Here is a 17179-nt window from a genome sequence, read left to right as displayed (position 1 = left end):
TTTGTACCATGCTTAAGCACGAAATCTACAGATTTTAGCATAAAGTCTTTAAATTTTGAGCATAAAAAGGCATAAATCCAGTACAAGAATTAAACAATTTAAATATTCAAGTTTGGTGATCCTAGGAAGCTATTGCAAAGAATCTTATGGGTAGGGAGCTAGGGTAAAGTCAAGTTTAGGTTTGGGGATTTATCACCAATTTGCTCTAGAACTATCGACCGAGGCGATGTTTGTACATTAATTTTAAGCATAACATGTGTAATAATAAGTGTGTTATGATATAAAGTTATGATGAGTTTGAAGGTCTATAATAACAATATATCTTGACTCACATTAAAATAGGCAACCTAAAAAGATGAATACCAACCATTCATCTGCTTATCTTGTTTTTATCTGTAAAAAGATAATAAGTAATATTTTAACCAAGATAAAAGTTTTTCACTTCCACGAATGAGGGAGGAGATCACATCATCCAAATCCTGCACATTTCAACTTCTTCAAACACGAATGAGGGAGGAGATCACATCATCCAAATCCTGCACATTTCAACTTCTTCAAAATACCACAGCACAACAAATGTTCAAAACAACTTAGTAGATTAAATACTACAACAAATCAACTCCGATTCAATGAGCAAATCAGCTTAAAAACGAACCAGAAGGAAACTCCACATCCATTTTGCTCACTCCAAGAAGCAAATTTGCTATTTTAGACCCAATCCATCGAATCAAGATTCAAGAATCATGCAAAAATCAATTACATTCAAAAAGCTCAAACCCTTCACATTTAATTACAATCAAACAATTCATTGTAACAATTTATCGAATCATCACAGTTCATATCCAAATCAAAAACTCGATAAATTCATTCAAAAAAGCAAACAAAACTATGGGGGCTACTTCTTTTTGCCTTTTCCAGACTTCTTCTTAGGAGGAAGGATAATATCTCCCTTGAGCACATGAATCTCCATAATCTGCGATAGCCCACTAAATTTCTTTCGGAATTTTTCAACTTGATCAGCATCAATAAGAAGCTGCAATCGGCTTTCCAGATAAAATGGGTGGTTCCCACACCACACATCAACCACGTATTCTTTCTTGGTTCCACCGGTAGTCATCACCAACTCACCATTACAGTACACCTTCAAATATTCATGGAATTGCAGGTGGATATCCTTTTTCCTGCAGCTACACCACATGTCATTCCTACCCACAATCAATCCTGAAAATAAATTACTGAGTGAAACTTGTCAAACATGTAATACGGTATAACTGATGATCGTAATATGGTACAACTGCATACTGAATGCAGTGGGAAGAAAACAAAAAGTACACAATTCATAATCATATAAAATAGAAGCATATTTAAACACAAATAGATATAATGCCAAAAGATTTGGAAAATAAGCGCACTCTGGCCTCTAAAGGATGTAACTCTCCGGAAACAATTTGTTAAAGTGCAAGAATTGCAAGAATGATATTTTTTTTTTAAAAAAAAGAATCCAAATGCAGTAAGATAAAGTGAATATTATATATTTAACTTTAATGACATAATTTTTTTCACGCGAATATTATATATTTCACGTGCATGACACAATTTTTTTAAAGATATTTGATTGTATTGAACAAATAAAATTAAGTAATTGTTTCAAGTTCTGAAATTGGAAAATCTGTAGCAAGATGTATAGTTCATACACCACTTTAAAATTTTAGGTCAAAATTAACAAATAATTTTTTTATGAATATTATTTTTTTGTTTTCAATAAATGAAATGGTATATCATGTATTTAAAGTAATATTATTAAAACAATAAAAACACATATAGAATACTTCAATGCATATCCTTGTAGATAATCACATAAACTTCAAAGGAATATCGATATACACTAAAAAGAGTTTATAATTGATGTTTTTGAAACATGTATATAAACTATATCAGCATAAATTTGAGCATGAAGATTGAATATAAATTTCCAATGTATTAAACATATTGTAAAAAATTCATAAAGCAGATGGTCCCCTTAGATTAATGAAGATTTTCTTAAATTCTTGATACCAAAAAAAAATTTGTAGATCATAGAAATGGAAAGAGTTTGAAACATCTATGTTGAAATATTAAATTCATTAGGCAAAAAAAATCCTCCATCATCAATCTTATAACCTCTTAAATCCTCCACTTTGTTCATCAACAAAATATAGTATTTACAATGGAGAAGTCAAAAGCAACAAACATGATAGTATTTATAATGCAGAAGCCAAAAGCAGCAGCAACAATTTTTTTGGGTGCCATATATACAAACTATGATTTTTTTAATTCCGTGAAATGGACCATTGCTTTATGAATGACGCTTGAAGACATTGATGGGGAATAAAAACTAATATTTTCGAGTCCTTATCTTATGTCAAAAAGTTAATCATGAAAAGACCATTTTAATGAGTTTAATTTAATTCCGGGAAGGGAACCATTGCTTTATGAATGAAATAAGTTTATTCGAAGTAAGTTTATTCAATCAAATAAATATTTCATCTTATAATATAATATCAGTTGAAGATCTCGTGCTATCAATTCGTATTGAGTCTCAATAATCTATTGTAGATTCCTATTTATATTGTAGTTTTTTTTCTTAGAATCATAATATAATGTGGTAATTGTATGAAAATTAGGTAAATTATTATTTTAAGATGAAATGAAATATTTAATGTAATGAAAAATTATCACATAGTAAAATTTTAATATAAAATAATAATTAAGAGATTTATAATGAGTAAACTTGCTAAAAACACGAGGTTATTTCTGATGGTGTTCTACATTTAAGATGCATGAAAAGGAACCTTACCACATCCTTGGACTTGCTTCATTTTCTGATGATGTCCGTTGTCTTGAATGCTCACCTTACGGAGCAGTAGCATAAGTATTCCTTGTAGAGAAAGCTCGAATATGTTGTCCCACTGTACAGAGAAATCCATATGAAAAATATGATTAATTTGATGCATCAAATAAAAAATTTGAAGGGAACTTACGGCTTTATTGAATATGAAACGCATCCATGACACATTATTATTGACTTAATTTCAGAAACTGGAGATTAAAAACAATAGATCGAAAGGTGGTATCATTTTCTACATTTTGTATCACTATTTCGATGTGCACAGCCTAGATAATATTTCTCATTCCACATTTTAAAATTTTCATAATTTTCAATGTTATGTTTTAAATTTGAAAATGTGAATAAAACAAAACACAATCGAAAGGCCCTTAACATTTTATTATGCAAAGAACACATTTAAGCATAGAAAATTTGGTTTACAGATTTTCTTTAGTATTATTTGTAGTTCATAACAGTGGTTTTAATGGTTAATTTGATCATCATCACATAAGAATCATAATCATAAGTTTGAAAGTGATTCATGCATTTGCATAGTATAGCTAATCAATTATCAATTGATTTTGAAATATATTGCATCATTAACGGTTTTGGATTATAAAATCTATTATACGTAAATTAGGGTCTTAAAAAAATTGATTCCAATATTTTTTTTCTTAGAAATAGCAGATCATATAATTTTTGGAAAATTATTAAAATTAAATAAAATGCAATGTTGAATTGATAAAGAGTTAACATAAAAGTAGGAAATGAAAAGCAAGTCTTCTTTTGGCTATTTCCTCAAACAGCTTTCGAGCATCCGTGAAATTGAGTTTTAAACATATTATATCCATAAATGCTTTTGGCTTATAAAATCAATTATCATGCATAAATCAGAGTGAAATAAATTGTTCCCTACGGTTTTGAAAATTGAAATTGAGAATCTATAATCATCAAATACTCTGAAATTGACCCAAACAGTGTTCCACAACATAAAAAAACTTACATTAACAATATATTCTTTCCCGTTTAAAACACAACAATGTGGATATGAAAATATGAAAAGGAAATTGAATGGCTGTGCATGAAGGTAATTAGATTAGAACGGAAAAATAAAAAACCTTGGGCAGCCGTAGAATTGAATTAAACGAATCAACAATTGTTGGTCTGCCATAGAGTCTCACCCATGAAGAAATCAACAAATTTGGAGAGTTTCTTCTATGTGCAGTTGATTTTCCAATCTCGTTGTAGGAGTTTAGAGGCTTCGATTGAGGAGGCGATATACTTTGAAATGAAGTAGTTGTATAAAAACAGAGGTGGTTTTGCCGAGTTGAAGCTTAAAACTGTGGATTGTTTTCTCTTCACGATCTGAGTTGAGGAAAGAGATGGTTTGTTTGTAGCCATACCAACGTGAGTGGTTTTATCAGCGTGAGTGATTTAATTAATTTTTTAATTATAATAATGAATTTAATAGATTGAGCCATACCAAAGGGACAAACAGTTTTTATCTCATCCTCACACTTTATAAAGAGTAACACGTCTGTAAGACAGTCTCATCCGTAAGATAAGTCAATTCTACCCATATTTATAATAATAAGTAATGCTTTTAGCATAAAATGTAATATTTTTTAATGGATAACTCATATAAGATATCCGTCTAAAAAAAATGACCCTTGACACCGTCTCATATGAGTTTTTGTCATATAAAATAGAAAGATAGAAAGATAATAGTGCAAAATGCACATGCTTTGCATATATAAAATAAATGATTTTTTATATATTTTTTTTAAATAAAAAATAAATTGAAAGGGAGGTTTATTGATATAGAGAATAAGAAGGGATAATTATGGAATAAAGAATTTTGGTGTCCTCAAAGTTAGTTACTATAATAGACTCAACTTTTATATAATAGTATAGATAATATTTTTAATAATTTTTATAAAAATTTGAAATAACTTTCTATAAAAATGGGCATATTATATTTAAAATTCAAAACTATATAAAGATTAAAAAAAAGATTTTATTGGTATATCTTAGTTATGAATTAGATAGAAATGCGTCCCATTCATTAAGTTTGCGTGTTTTTTTTTCACAAATTAATAAAGTGTTTAAAAAGTAAAATTTGTAAAATAAATTCTCATTTTGTCTTTATTTAATGAAAATTTTAATAGGATAAAATAACTATACAAGAAGTTAATTATATTAATTTAACAAAAAATATAATTGAGACATATAAAAGAAAATGCCAATTTTTAAGAATTATAAGTGCCATATTACATGTAAATTTTTTCTTAGATATTTTTCAAATACCACCAAGTGTAATATTCGTTTTTCTTTTTTTCTTTTTTTTATGGTTCCTTGAATTATTGTGTGAAAAAGAATTTGATGGAATGAATCTTTTTTTGTGGTAGTTGAAATACAACCCAAGAGCTGAAACGATCACTGATATTTCATCTTTTTGTTTAAATACGGCAAACCAAATAATTTAAACTTTTATTTACTAATAAATATCATCAAACAAATAATAACAACATATTTTCCAATTATTTTATTCACAAAAGAAATAAAATGTTTCAAGTACATGTCAGAAGACAAAAAATGCCACAGGCACGACAAAAGCCAATGTGTTACAGAAGAAGGAAAAATAGAAAAACTGGTAGGATTATACTCCATTTCCACTTCTACGTGGGAGTTTGATTGGCCACAGATGCAATTTTTCTTGAATACTTTTTGGCTTGTGCTTGCTATTATTTTTCCTTGAAGACTTTTTGGCTTGGCTTGCTATTATTCTCACGGTGACTTGAGAGGCAAAAAGTTCATATGATGCAAAGAAGTTCGACTCGTTCCGTTGTTCTTATTTACAGGAAAATTTGTCAAGATTGGTTAGCTATTATAAATCCAGTAAATACCTGCATGAGAAACAGGGAGCAAAACGTCAACAACTTGATAAAAAAAAAAAAAAAAAAGCCAACTCATGCCCAGAAAGACATAAAAAATGATAGAGAGAAAAGGAACCAGACCTGAACGCATCCCAAGATATAGATGGCAGAGTAACGACGGCCATGAACTAACATATCTGCTACCATGGCTATGGGTATGGTCAAGGACATGCCCAAAGTTGCCACTAGAGGGGTTGTCCAAACTACAGCAAGAGCCCTGGTTCATAATTCGAATCATCGTATAAATAACTGAGTTCTTGTGGGTAAAGCTTTCCAAGTTGTTTAAGTAAAACAAGTATGTAATCGCACAAAAACAATATACCATAGGTAGTCTGATAAAACACTCCCCACAAGACCATTAAGCAGAACAAGTTCGCACATGGATGCTGAACTTGGAAACTTGAAATTTGGCTCTATTCCCAATGAATTAAATGGGAATGCTGTGCATTACGAGAGATATAGGCAGTTAGAGTTAACTTCCTTCTAAAATATTAATATTTCACGATGAAGCAAAATGGATGATAACAGACTGTGAATACGGTTTTGCCAACTGTTTTACAAGATCACAGAGCTCACTTGAACAAGCATAGGAAGTAGTTTCATATAGCAAGTCGTAGCCTCTTACCAAGCCACCAAAGGCCTAAGAAAGTAAACAATCCTATATATCCAAAGACCTTCTGCACCTCAACCTTGTCTCCTTTTGATCCAGCAGATTTCTTGAGTAGCACTGTGAAACCGATAGAGTTAATACCACAAAATTCGAACGTAAAACCATATGACTTAATGAATTTAATGAGATGTGTATATTTATTTGGTTGAACTTTGTGATCCAACAATAGGTGTACCTGTAAATAAGCCATATAATACTGCAGAGAGAAGACCAAAGATGCCCCCAGTGATGGAATGTTGTCTCATCCTAGGAAACATGAGAAATCAACAGCAGCTGAATGAAACGTGCCCCGCCTCCAAAATACTAAAGTAAAAACCGACGCCCAAGTAAAATTAGCATTAGTGATGGCCTTATGCAATGAAGGCTTCACCAAGTAGTTATTTTCTAATGCATAGACGAAATCAAAAGACAACCTACTTTTATCCTATATCTTCTTTTACGTATGCAGGTTATGATTCATGCTTATTAAGGATAAATTAATCATTATTTGCCAAAGGAATCAAGCAAAGGACAGCAGCCTGTTTCATGCTTCAAAGGATAATAAAATATTTTTGAGTAACTTAATGAAAAACTGAATATATATCAAACCATGAAAACGAAACGTTGCGGCTTCTGAGTGGAAAATAACAGGACCGAGTACGAGTTGGTGTTTGCCCAACAAAATAAATAAGAAAAAGCTACAAGTTAGTAACTATGCTTACTCAGATGTACTAAGGATTTCATCAGTGGCCCAGGTTTTCCCTGCAGTAGTCATTGCAACACCAGCCATACTTATCAGAACGGCAGCAATTTTTGTCATATTAACAGAATCCTTTCCTATTACCGCTCCAAAGAAAAGCGTGAAGAGTCCCGATGTTGATGTTATGACAGTTGTGCTCGCTACACTAGTGTACGCCAGTGCAGAATTTGAAAAATACTGCAATAAACCCAAATTAATACAGCCATTTTATAATGTTCTGATTTAGTGTTAATAACCGAAAGATTTGAAGAAGAACCGTGCATCCTATGTGAAAGACCTCATGGCATTGAAAAAAATGATGATACTCAGAGAAACAAATAGGTAGGTCAGTGGCCTAGCTATCTGAAGCGAAATTGCCAACATCATGACCTTCACTTGCTCTTTTTAGACCCAAACTGTGAAAGCAATCTTAAGCCCATATATACATGCTAAAATTCATCATACAAAAGTGTAGAAGATACCTCCGTTATAAACCATAAAGGAGTGAGATAAAGGCTGTATTTTATAACTTCCCATGAGCTAAGCTTGAGCCTCTCTTCAAGCAAGAGGAATTCATCTTCCTCATTCTTGAACAATAATAATGGTTGTCCAGCTTCTGTTTCACTTAAACTCTTATCTGTCAATAAGTAGTGTTGCAAAGCTCCCTCTGAATCATGCCATCTCTCGTTGAATCGGAGAGGAACATCTTGTGCACCAGATGAATCTGAGATACTATTGTCGCCACATATGTTTTTAAGCCATTTCTTCTCCAATAATTTGCAAATGCAATCTTTGCCGAATGACAAGGGAAGAAATATCGCCATTAAAGATATCCACACATATGTGAGAGCAAAGGGTTGTCTGTATTCCGCAAAAATTTTCTGCAAGAGTAATGTAAATTTTAAATGTTGAAAGCAAATGCAAGCAAAGTTCATATACATGCAATCTGATCATTATTAATAACAAGCTTTCTCTGGAAATCTCATAGTATGAACTCTGCTATAATTTACTTCAGCCGACAACCCAAAATTTTAATCAAATTTATGTGTATCCATGAGCATTTATGTAAAGTCGGTCCCCATGTTGATGCTGCATCCAATTAATTGACCCGGGACCAAGGAAATAAAATAAATCCTCTCAAGAAAATAGGAAAACAAACAAGGAAAACCCAGGACCAAGAATTTGGGTCCATTCAATCCAATAACGAAAACCCCAAACGCAAACTGATGTTCTCGACCGTCAAGAAAGATTCAAACTAGTGGACCGACAAGAACCAAATACCAAAGAAACCCATTGAAATTCAGGTAAAACTCAAGACACACGGCCAAGGTCAAGAACCATTACCTGAGTGACCTCCGCGGAAGTAACCCATATCAGTACAAAAGCTCCGATCATCCCCAACCCAGCTTTGTACTCCCAGCCCATCTCCAAGAAAAATGGCAATCAAACTGCGAATAGCTATTGAAAATATAGTATTCGTCTACGGTTTATTTATGCATTTGCAGACGCGGTGAGATTGTGAAAAACCAAGACGTTGAAATAGAACAAAAATGACAACTCGCGTGGGATTTATAAAATAAATAATAAAAAAATTCACGGCTCCTTCCTTATTTTTGAGATTTTAAAAATTCATAATTATAATATAAGTTTTACAAAAATTGATGGTTACTCCGTACTCGCCTGTTAAACTCATTTAAATTTATAAAACTTGAAGCGGTTGATATATATAATATTATAAAACCATACTTTAATAAATTATAGTTGATGATATCCTAGTAAGATATCACGGGTGGCGAGAACCCGGGGGCTGGGGATATCTCGAAAGATGAGATAACCCGGAGGGTTTAAGCACCCGGGCCATCCCAGAGGCCCAGGGAATCTTTGGAGATCCCGGGAGATTGAAAGGAGCCCGAGTAGAAGCAGGGGAGCCAGATATCTAGGACTAAACCTTCAAAAGATAGGAAAGGAAGAAAAGCTGGTGGGACCCGAGCTTTTCTATTCTTAGGGCCAGGAAACAGCCACGTCTACTTAGAGTATGTCAGGTTCAAATCACAGACCGAATCATTACTAACCACGTTCCAACGGAGTGGGCTCTTTCCTGAAATTACGGGTGTCTAAATCACACGTGGTAACCATCCCATCACCCAAAAAGCTGTCAGTAAGTCCATACCCAATAATCATTGAGGACCCAGGTTGACGGGTATAAAAACCATGGCTCGGACACCCGAGAGAGGCAGATTAGAGGATCTTAACCTTTTTGGAATCTCTCATTTTATCATCATCATTTTCCGCGCACACTTACTCTCTCAAAATACCATAACCCTAGTCCATACTTCTTGACTTGACTTAAGCATAGGAGTGGCGATGTCGGAAACCATTCCGGCTCCTCACGTATGAGTTTCCTTGTTTTTCTGCGTACAATTTCTATCTCCGAACTGATAAGGAACTCGCCTACCTTTTCTTCAGGAATTTACCCACCCCCCGGGTATCCATTTTATGATAATCGCATCATTGGCGCCGTCTGTGGTAAAGTGAGTTCAAGGCGTAGATATGACCATCATCAATGATCCAGAAGGCTCTCATCGAGCAATTGCCGCAATTCAAGAACAAATGAACGCTATGGTAGACGCTGTTGTGCAAAGAATCATGACAATACAACAAGAAGGAGGAAACGATGGCCAAGGGAAGGAAAATGAAAAAGGGCTAGAAGGAGAAAAGGAGCAGGAGCCGAGACGCGAAAAAAAAAGAACAAAGAAGGCATACATTTAGAAGAGGAGGGAAACTCACATACTGGGTCTACAAATATCACTATGGCGGGAGAACTGGAGATGCTGAAACAAAAAATACAAAAAATGGAGAACACGGACCCGCGGGAATCTTCGCGGGTCAAAAGTTTGGGTTGCCCTTTCTCCCCGGAGATCATTGGGGAGCCACTGCCGGTCTATTTCAAATCGGCCAAAATCAAGGAGTATGATGGCAGCACCGATCCAGAGGAGCATGTGACTCGATTTGAAAATGTGGTCATGTTACATTGTTATGGCGATCAAATCAAGTGCAAGGTATTTTTGACTACCTTGGTGGATTCCGCTCAAAGGTGGTTCGAAAATTTGGAAGAAAGTAGTATTAAAACTTTCAAAAAATTCCGGAAAGTCTTTTTACAACACTTCAGCAGCAGCAAGCGGTATAAAAAGACTACCCTCAGCCTCTTTGAGATAAAGCAGCTGAACGAGGAATCTTTAAGATCTTATATTAAGAAGTTCAATAGAGTGGCCCTTGAGGTACGTGTGTGTGCTTCGGAAACCAAAATCACCGCCTTCACACAGGGACTTAAAAAAAGAGAATTCTTCCGATCTTTAGTCAAGAGGGCTCCCCGATACTTTGAGGACCTCTTGGCTCGAGCCGAGAAATATATCAATATGGAGGAAGCCCAGCGACAGAAGAGGGAGAAAGACAAGAAGGAAGGACACATGGAGAAAGGAAACCAGAGTAGTCAGAGGGGAAGAAGACAGGATCCACCGGGGAGGCTCGCCACCTATGCTCCTCACAGGATATCCCGGGATCAAGGGGTCCATCTGTGTGAGGAGAATGCCCAACCATTGCCCCAAAAAAGGCCAGGAAAATATTGCTCGGTACATCGAGTAAACACCCACGACACCAATGAGTGTCGGAGGCTCATAGTGGAATAGGAGCGGCCCATACCTGAGGAGGAAAGAAATGCGGAGAAAAGGCAGCGCGGATGCCCCTGCATGCCACGGCCTGACGTCCCACGGATCAATAGGCCCGACCCTCCAAAAGCCCAGGAAGGGACACCTCGGAGGCCAGACAAAGAGCCCCGAGAGGGATCTTCCAAGGGGGTGATTAACATGATTTCGGGAGGATCCACTGATGGAGACTCTAATAGGGCTCGAAAATCTTGGAATAAAAGAGAAATCCTGGGAATAGAGGCCCGGAGGATAGATCCATGTCCAATCATTACATTTGGGCCGGGGGATTTGGAAGGAGTGTGTCTGACTCACAACGACCCTTTATTTATTTGGGCTCGAGTTGCTAATTATGATGTAAGAAGGGTGTTTGTGGATTTGGGGAGTTCTGTGAATGTCATCTTCCAGGCGGCATTCGAGCAAATGAACTTGCAGGGGTGTGAGATCAATCCTGTGAAAACATCTTTGTATGGGTTCGCGGGATATACCGTTTGGCCTAGAGGAGAATTATGGTTGCCAATCACCTTAGGATCGGACGATATAAAGAGGACTGTCATGACCCTCTTTACCGTGGTGGAAGCCCCATCTTCCTACAATGTTATCCTAGGAAGACCGGCCCTAAATGCCTTTATGGTTGTTGCTTCGGCATACCACCAGAAGATCAAATTTCCAGTGGGCAATCGAGTGGACGAAGTAAAGGGAGATCAACATTCTTCCCGGTGGTGTATGCAGATACCGTCCGGGTGGATAATAAAAGGCCCGGGGGAAGGAGGGAAGAGACGTTGCCAGACGGGAGGAAGTATGCGCAGTGGGAGAAATGAAAGAAGAATATGAGGAGGTGGAGTTAATGCCTGGACAGTCGGGGAAGATTGCCAGGATTGCTCGGGGCTTGGAGTCCGCTTTGGCTGAGCAGTTAAAAACTTGTCTGGCTTAGAACCTGGATGTGTTTGCCTGGTCTCCCAAAGAGCTGACTGGAATCCCGGATCACTTGGCTGAGCACAAGCTAAATATTCTCCCGGGATCTCGACCTATTAAGCAAAAGAAAAGGCACTTCGGGACAGAGAAGTACAAGGTCATTGCCGATCAAGTCTGGGAGATGCTAGAAGCAGGACACGTCAAATAGGTACAATTTCCTACTTGGTTGTCTAATGTGGTATTGGTACCCAAAAATACAGGGAAGTGGAGAATGTGTATCGATTTTCGTGACTTGAGCAAGGCCTGCCCCAAGGACTGCTATCCACTGCCCCGGATTGATCAATTGGTGGATTCTACTTCCGGATTTGAGCTGCTTTGCTTTATGGATGCTTATCAAGGATACCATCAGATCCCTTTAGCTCGGGAGGATCAAGATAAGGTCAGTTTTGTTACATCTGGAGGAACCTTTTGTTATGTGGTTATGCCTTTCGGGTTAAAAAAATGCAGGAGCCACATATCAAAGGATGATGGACAAGGTTTTCCAAAGCCAATTGGGCAGGAATGTGGAGGTATACGTGGATGATATTTTGGTGAAGTCCCGGACCCGAGATCATTTTATCTCTAACTTGGAAGAAACTTTTGGTACCTTACGAAGGTACGGGGTGAAGCTTAACCCGGCTAAATGCGTGTTCGGGGTTAAAAGTGGGAAGTTTTTGGGATTTGTAGTAACCGAGAGAGGAATAGAGGTAAATCCGGAGAAAGTAAAGATCTTAAGGGAGATTCCATCACCCTCATCCGTCAGGGAGGTGCAGCGGTTGACCGGGAGAATCACCGCCTTGTCTCGTTTCATTGCTCGATCTGCCCATCGAAGTCATCCCTTATTTCAGGTATTGAGGAAGGCTCAAAGGTTTGGATGGAGTGAGGATTGTGAACGAGCTTTCCAGGAGTTGAAGGAACATCTGGCAAATTTTCCCATCTTGGTTAAACCCAAACCCGGGGAGAGGTATGGGTTTATATTTCCATAACAGAATTTGTCGTGAGCACGGTGCTGATAAAGGAAGAAGGAGGAGACCAAAAACCAGTTTATTATGTGAGTCATGCTCTGAAGGGGCCTGAAATCCAATACAGTGAAATTGAAAAGATGGCCCTGGCCCTCATCCTGACAGCCCGGAATCTCAGACCTTACTTCTTATCTCACCCGATCACTGTCTTAACCAATAGCCTTTAGGCCGGGTGATGACTCATCCGGATGCTTCAGACCGGTTGGTCAAGTGGGCGGTAGATTTGGGAGAATACGACGTCGAATACAAACCCCGGGCAGCTATTAAAGCACAAGCTTTATCTGATTTCTTGACTGAGGTTATCACCTTTGGCCAGGAAGAGGTATGGAGAATTTTTGTAGATGGGGCCAAAAGTATGGAAGGAAGCGGGGTGGGTGTGATCTTAATTTCTCCCGCCCAAGAGAAAACTAAGGTGGCGGTAAGGCTACCACTTTTTAAATCTAACAATGAAGCAGAGTATGAGGCAGTGGTCACATGTTTGAAATTGGCCCGGGAGGCAGGAGATGGGCACGTAATTGTGTACTCTGATTCCCAGTTGGTAGTGCAGCAAGTCCAAGGAACCTTTAGCATCAAGGAAAGAAGATTGCAAGAGTATGTGGAGCTTGTCAGGCAACAAGGAGGGGAATTTTCTAGCTGGAGCATAGAGCAAATTCCCCGGGAGCATAATTCTGAGGCAGACACCCTAGCCGAAATGGCAGCATCTCTAACTAGCATTGACAGCCGGGAGGTGATACAGCAGTCAGGGTCGGTGATGACCATAGGAGAAGGAGTAGAAGAAGCCTTGGAAGGATCCTGGATGGCTCCCCTCATCAATCTTTTGCAAACAGGGATCCTTCTAGAAGAAGAAATACAGGCCCGGAAGCTCAAAAGACAGGTAACTCAATTTACCTTGATAAATGGAAAATATATCGACGATCTTTTCAGGGCCCTTTATTGAGATGCCTATCCAAGGAGGAAGTGGGTTACGTACTTCAGGAAGTATATGAAGGGTGCTGTGGAAATCATGGAGGGGCTCTGAGAATGGCCCGGCGCACTTTGCTGGTAGGATATTGGTGGTCTACTCTACAGCAGGATGCCCGGCAGACAGTCAAAACATGTGAAAGATGTCAAAGGTTCGGGAACTTTTCTCACAAATCAGCAGCAGTGTGAGACCTCGATTCTAATCATCTAATCTCGGGATAAAAAATAATAAAGCATACAAGATTACAAGTAAATGAAATTTTTTTTTATACAACACATGCACGGACCCCGTGCACACATCCGTGCCTACAATTTCAAGAACACACGGACCCCGGGTCAAGTCCGGAAGGGGGTCCGTGCAAAACATCAAAAATAGCCAATTTTCTGCCAGCCTACACGGACCCTTACACATGAAGGGCACGGGGTCCGTGCATGCACAAAAAACCAAGATTCTGAAATGCGAGGAGGCACGGACCCTTACACAAAAGAGGCATGGGGTCCGTGCTCTGCTACACCAGAAAAACTTCAGCAATTACAGAGCCGAAAACAAGCAATACAACTCCCAAATTTTCATCAAAACATAATCATGCATTAAATCACAATCTCTCCAAATAAGACATGAAGTTCTAGAGTTGATCAATGCTCAAAAGGATAGAACATGCATCGGTTCTAGCTATTACAATCCGAATACAAAACATAATAAGTTCGATTACATAATCGACTTCTAAAACACCAAGGCCTCACTCTATCAACTCGACCATCTAGCCATGCGATCTCTGACTTGGTCATGCCCCACCTGTTGCCAAGCACACATACAAGGACAAGATAGCAGCCGGATAATCCGGTGAGAATAATATTCCCAGTAAAAGATACTAGCATATATAACACATAAATATATCAAAGCATGATATAAAATCAAATTCCACATACTTCTCAAGTAATTCATTCAATTACGGAATTAAAATGATATGCATGACTTTAAAACTTCTGGATTATCAAACTCAGATAATCAAATGAAATTCTTCTTTCTTTCTTTCTTCGGTTTGAGATCCCGAGGTTAAAATATCCAATGATCACATCGAACTTCCCTTTCGAGGTGTACGAGGTATATTTTAATCCTCTAGACTCTAGGGCATTATAGTGAGTTAATCGACACTTGTAGTAAATCGCCTACCAAGGTCACTCAGCTATAATCTCCAGATCGTCTAATTCAAAATGAATAATCAATCGTCTCAATATGAATGCATATGTAATCTCATGCATTCAAATATAAATTCAATCATAAATTCATATAAGCATATAAACATGCAAGTATGTGATTTCTTCTAGGACACTCGAATGATCCGGATTCGAGTTAATCGTTCTATTCCATTTCAAAGTCATCTTATACCTCTTTCAAACGTCGATGCTCCAAACCTGGAAACAACAACGATCCCTCAAACAAGATTCAATCAAACTGCCTCAATAGATAATAAGAAATCGATACTATACCGACTACAATCTTCAAAGAGATGCACTCCTGCAAATCTCGCAACTCAACGGCCTTCGAACGAATCTGTACAGAGGTAATAAAGGCTCGAGATTACATACAACTCAAACGAAGACTTGGCTCAAACAATTCAAACCGATTGACAAACCAAAACTCAAACCGGCGGCATAACGGCTGTATTCTGATCAAACCAGAAACGCAGACAGTATAATATCAATCCAAACAACTCATATCAATCAACATTCAACCATAACAATCCAATTCCAACAAATCACAAAACTCACTTTTTCGAAAATCACTTCAAAAATCATAACAATTCCGAACGACGCTCTATTTCGAAACCGACATAGAATAAACGATCAGAACTCTGCCAAGATCAACATACTAAAAAGTCAATCGATTCTAACGACATCCGAAAATATAATTCTAGCTGATCGAAGAAAAACTTACTATAGAACGAAGCTCTCGCAGCCGTGATCGCTAATCTGCCTTCAGAAATGAATTCTAACGGACGGATCGACCGAAAAGTGAAATCAGAAAGCTTGAAGTTCATGTTTCTCTCATCAATGTAGTCTAGGCGTGTAAGGGGAGGAAGAAGAAGACTAAGGAGACTTGGTCAAATTAATTCCAAGACCAAATAATATAACAAATCCAATTTTTGCATTTTAGTCCCTGAAAATTCCAAAAATTGCAAAATAGTCCCTGATCAAATACAAGTCGATCCTCGAATCTATAATCTCTGATTATCTAAAATAAATTCAATTAAGATAATTTCGGGGAGTTACAATTCTCCCCCTCTAAGAATCGATTTCGTCCTCGAAATCAATTACAGTTTTATCACAAGGTCGAGGATAGAATCACAGGACTGCAATAATAATTTACATCTCGGAACTAAGTCCAAAATCTGCTTCCAATCTAAATCTGAATCATTCGTCTCAATCAGTTCGACATCTCAACAACAGGAGAAAGTCAGAAACTCTAGTCGATTAATTCATCAACATTCCATCCGTCTAACAAAAGTCGTCTCATCCTCGTCAGAACATCCTTACAATTCAGTCACATTTCGAATCATCTACCGTTCTAACTCATGAGACACTGAAAGTTCACCTCGAAAATGAAGGAGATCTTCATCTCTCCTCGTACAACTTCTAGAGAGGTGTTTTTCATATATCATTAGATCGTTGCCGTTGTACGAAGTCTCCACAAAAATCAAGAATTCTGCCAACTAGTGCTAAGTCGAGCACTACAACTCATGGCAATTCCTCTAAAGTTTGACTCATCTGATCTGGTTGTACGTCGTTCTGAGGGTAACGAATCGAAACTAGTTGAAATCAACAACAAAAATTCTCTTCAAAGTAGATGCCGAGAGAACAATAACATCAAGGATCTCTGTCGAGACTGACAGACTTCGGCAATTCATAACATCTGAAAACCTCTGACAAGATATCAATTCTTTGTTCTTCATCAAAATCATTCTGTACAGAAAACTGTAGCGGATTCCATCAATCAATCAATCAGAAACAGACAGTAGATAAAATAAGAATAATTCCAAAATCTCAATAAGAAGAAATCCTAGCACTGAAAGATCATCAGCACTAAAAATCAGAATACATGAAAGCGGATAATCAGAAATTCCAAAATCAGATAATAAGGATCGAAGAAATTCATTCTGTCCAAACCGAAATTCAACATCGAGTTAACATACAACTGTTCGGCGTACAATTCTGAAAAGATTCTCGAAATCTTTGTACGATCAGTACAATTCTCATAACCAAAAAACAAGAAATTCATCAATAAGAATTCCTAATTTCAACTAATACTTCAGAAAGATTCGGTCAACAGAAAATTCTTCAACAATGCAGG

The 17179-nt window shown here is 37.3% G+C and overlaps 4 protein-coding genes across 5 annotated transcripts; 2 read left to right on the top strand and 2 right to left on the bottom strand.

Annotated features, from left to right (window-relative positions):
• Window positions 1–698: 698 nt before the first annotated feature.
• LOC140872899 (large ribosomal subunit protein bL31c-like) lies at window positions 699–4230 on the bottom strand. 2 transcript variants are annotated; one of them, XM_073275818.1, is made up of 3 exons: window positions 3985–4230; window positions 2837–2948; window positions 699–1221 (listed from the first exon to the last, which is right to left on the bottom strand). In XM_073275818.1, the coding sequence occupies exons 2-3, from the start codon at window positions 2907–2909 to the stop codon at window positions 896–898; spliced, it is 399 nt and encodes a 132-aa protein (XP_073131919.1). In that variant the 5' UTR covers window positions 2910–2948; window positions 3985–4230; the 3' UTR covers window positions 699–895. The 2 variants fall into 2 exon arrangements, with proteins under 2 accessions (XP_073131919.1, XP_073131920.1); XM_073275819.1 differs by having other exon boundaries at window positions 4048–4230.
• Window positions 4231–5385: 1155 nt separating this feature from the next.
• LOC140872847 (thiamine-repressible mitochondrial transport protein THI74-like) lies at window positions 5386–8716 on the bottom strand. Its single transcript, XM_073275756.1, has 8 exons — window positions 8535–8716; window positions 7673–8071; window positions 7174–7388; window positions 6648–6718; window positions 6428–6529; window positions 6125–6242; window positions 5884–6019; window positions 5386–5772 (listed from the first exon to the last, which is right to left on the bottom strand). Exons 1-8 carry the CDS (start codon window positions 8613–8615, stop codon window positions 5737–5739), a joined length of 1158 nt encoding a protein of 385 aa, XP_073131857.1. The 5' UTR covers window positions 8616–8716; the 3' UTR covers window positions 5386–5736.
• A 1284-nt stretch (window positions 8717–10000) lies between these two features.
• Window positions 10001–10876, top strand: LOC140872880 (uncharacterized). Its single transcript, XM_073275795.1, has one exon. It carries the CDS (start codon window positions 10001–10003, stop codon window positions 10874–10876), a length of 876 nt encoding a protein of 291 aa, XP_073131896.1.
• A 60-nt stretch (window positions 10877–10936) lies between these two features.
• Window positions 10937–12831, top strand: LOC140872879 (uncharacterized). The gene is made up of 2 exons (XM_073275794.1): window positions 10937–11690; window positions 12314–12831. Exons 1-2 carry the CDS (start codon window positions 10937–10939, stop codon window positions 12829–12831), a joined length of 1272 nt encoding a protein of 423 aa, XP_073131895.1.
• Window positions 12832–17179: the final 4348 nt, after the last annotated feature.

The sequence above is a fragment of the Henckelia pumila genome, unplaced genomic scaffold (genome assembly GCF_033568475.1).
Source record: "Henckelia pumila isolate YLH828 unplaced genomic scaffold, ASM3356847v2 CTG_477:::fragment_3, whole genome shotgun sequence".
Taxonomy (NCBI): domain Eukaryota; kingdom Viridiplantae; phylum Streptophyta; class Magnoliopsida; order Lamiales; family Gesneriaceae; genus Henckelia; species Henckelia pumila.
Note: the sequence above shows the minus strand (reverse complement) of the source record. Positions and strands in the feature narration are given on the sequence as shown.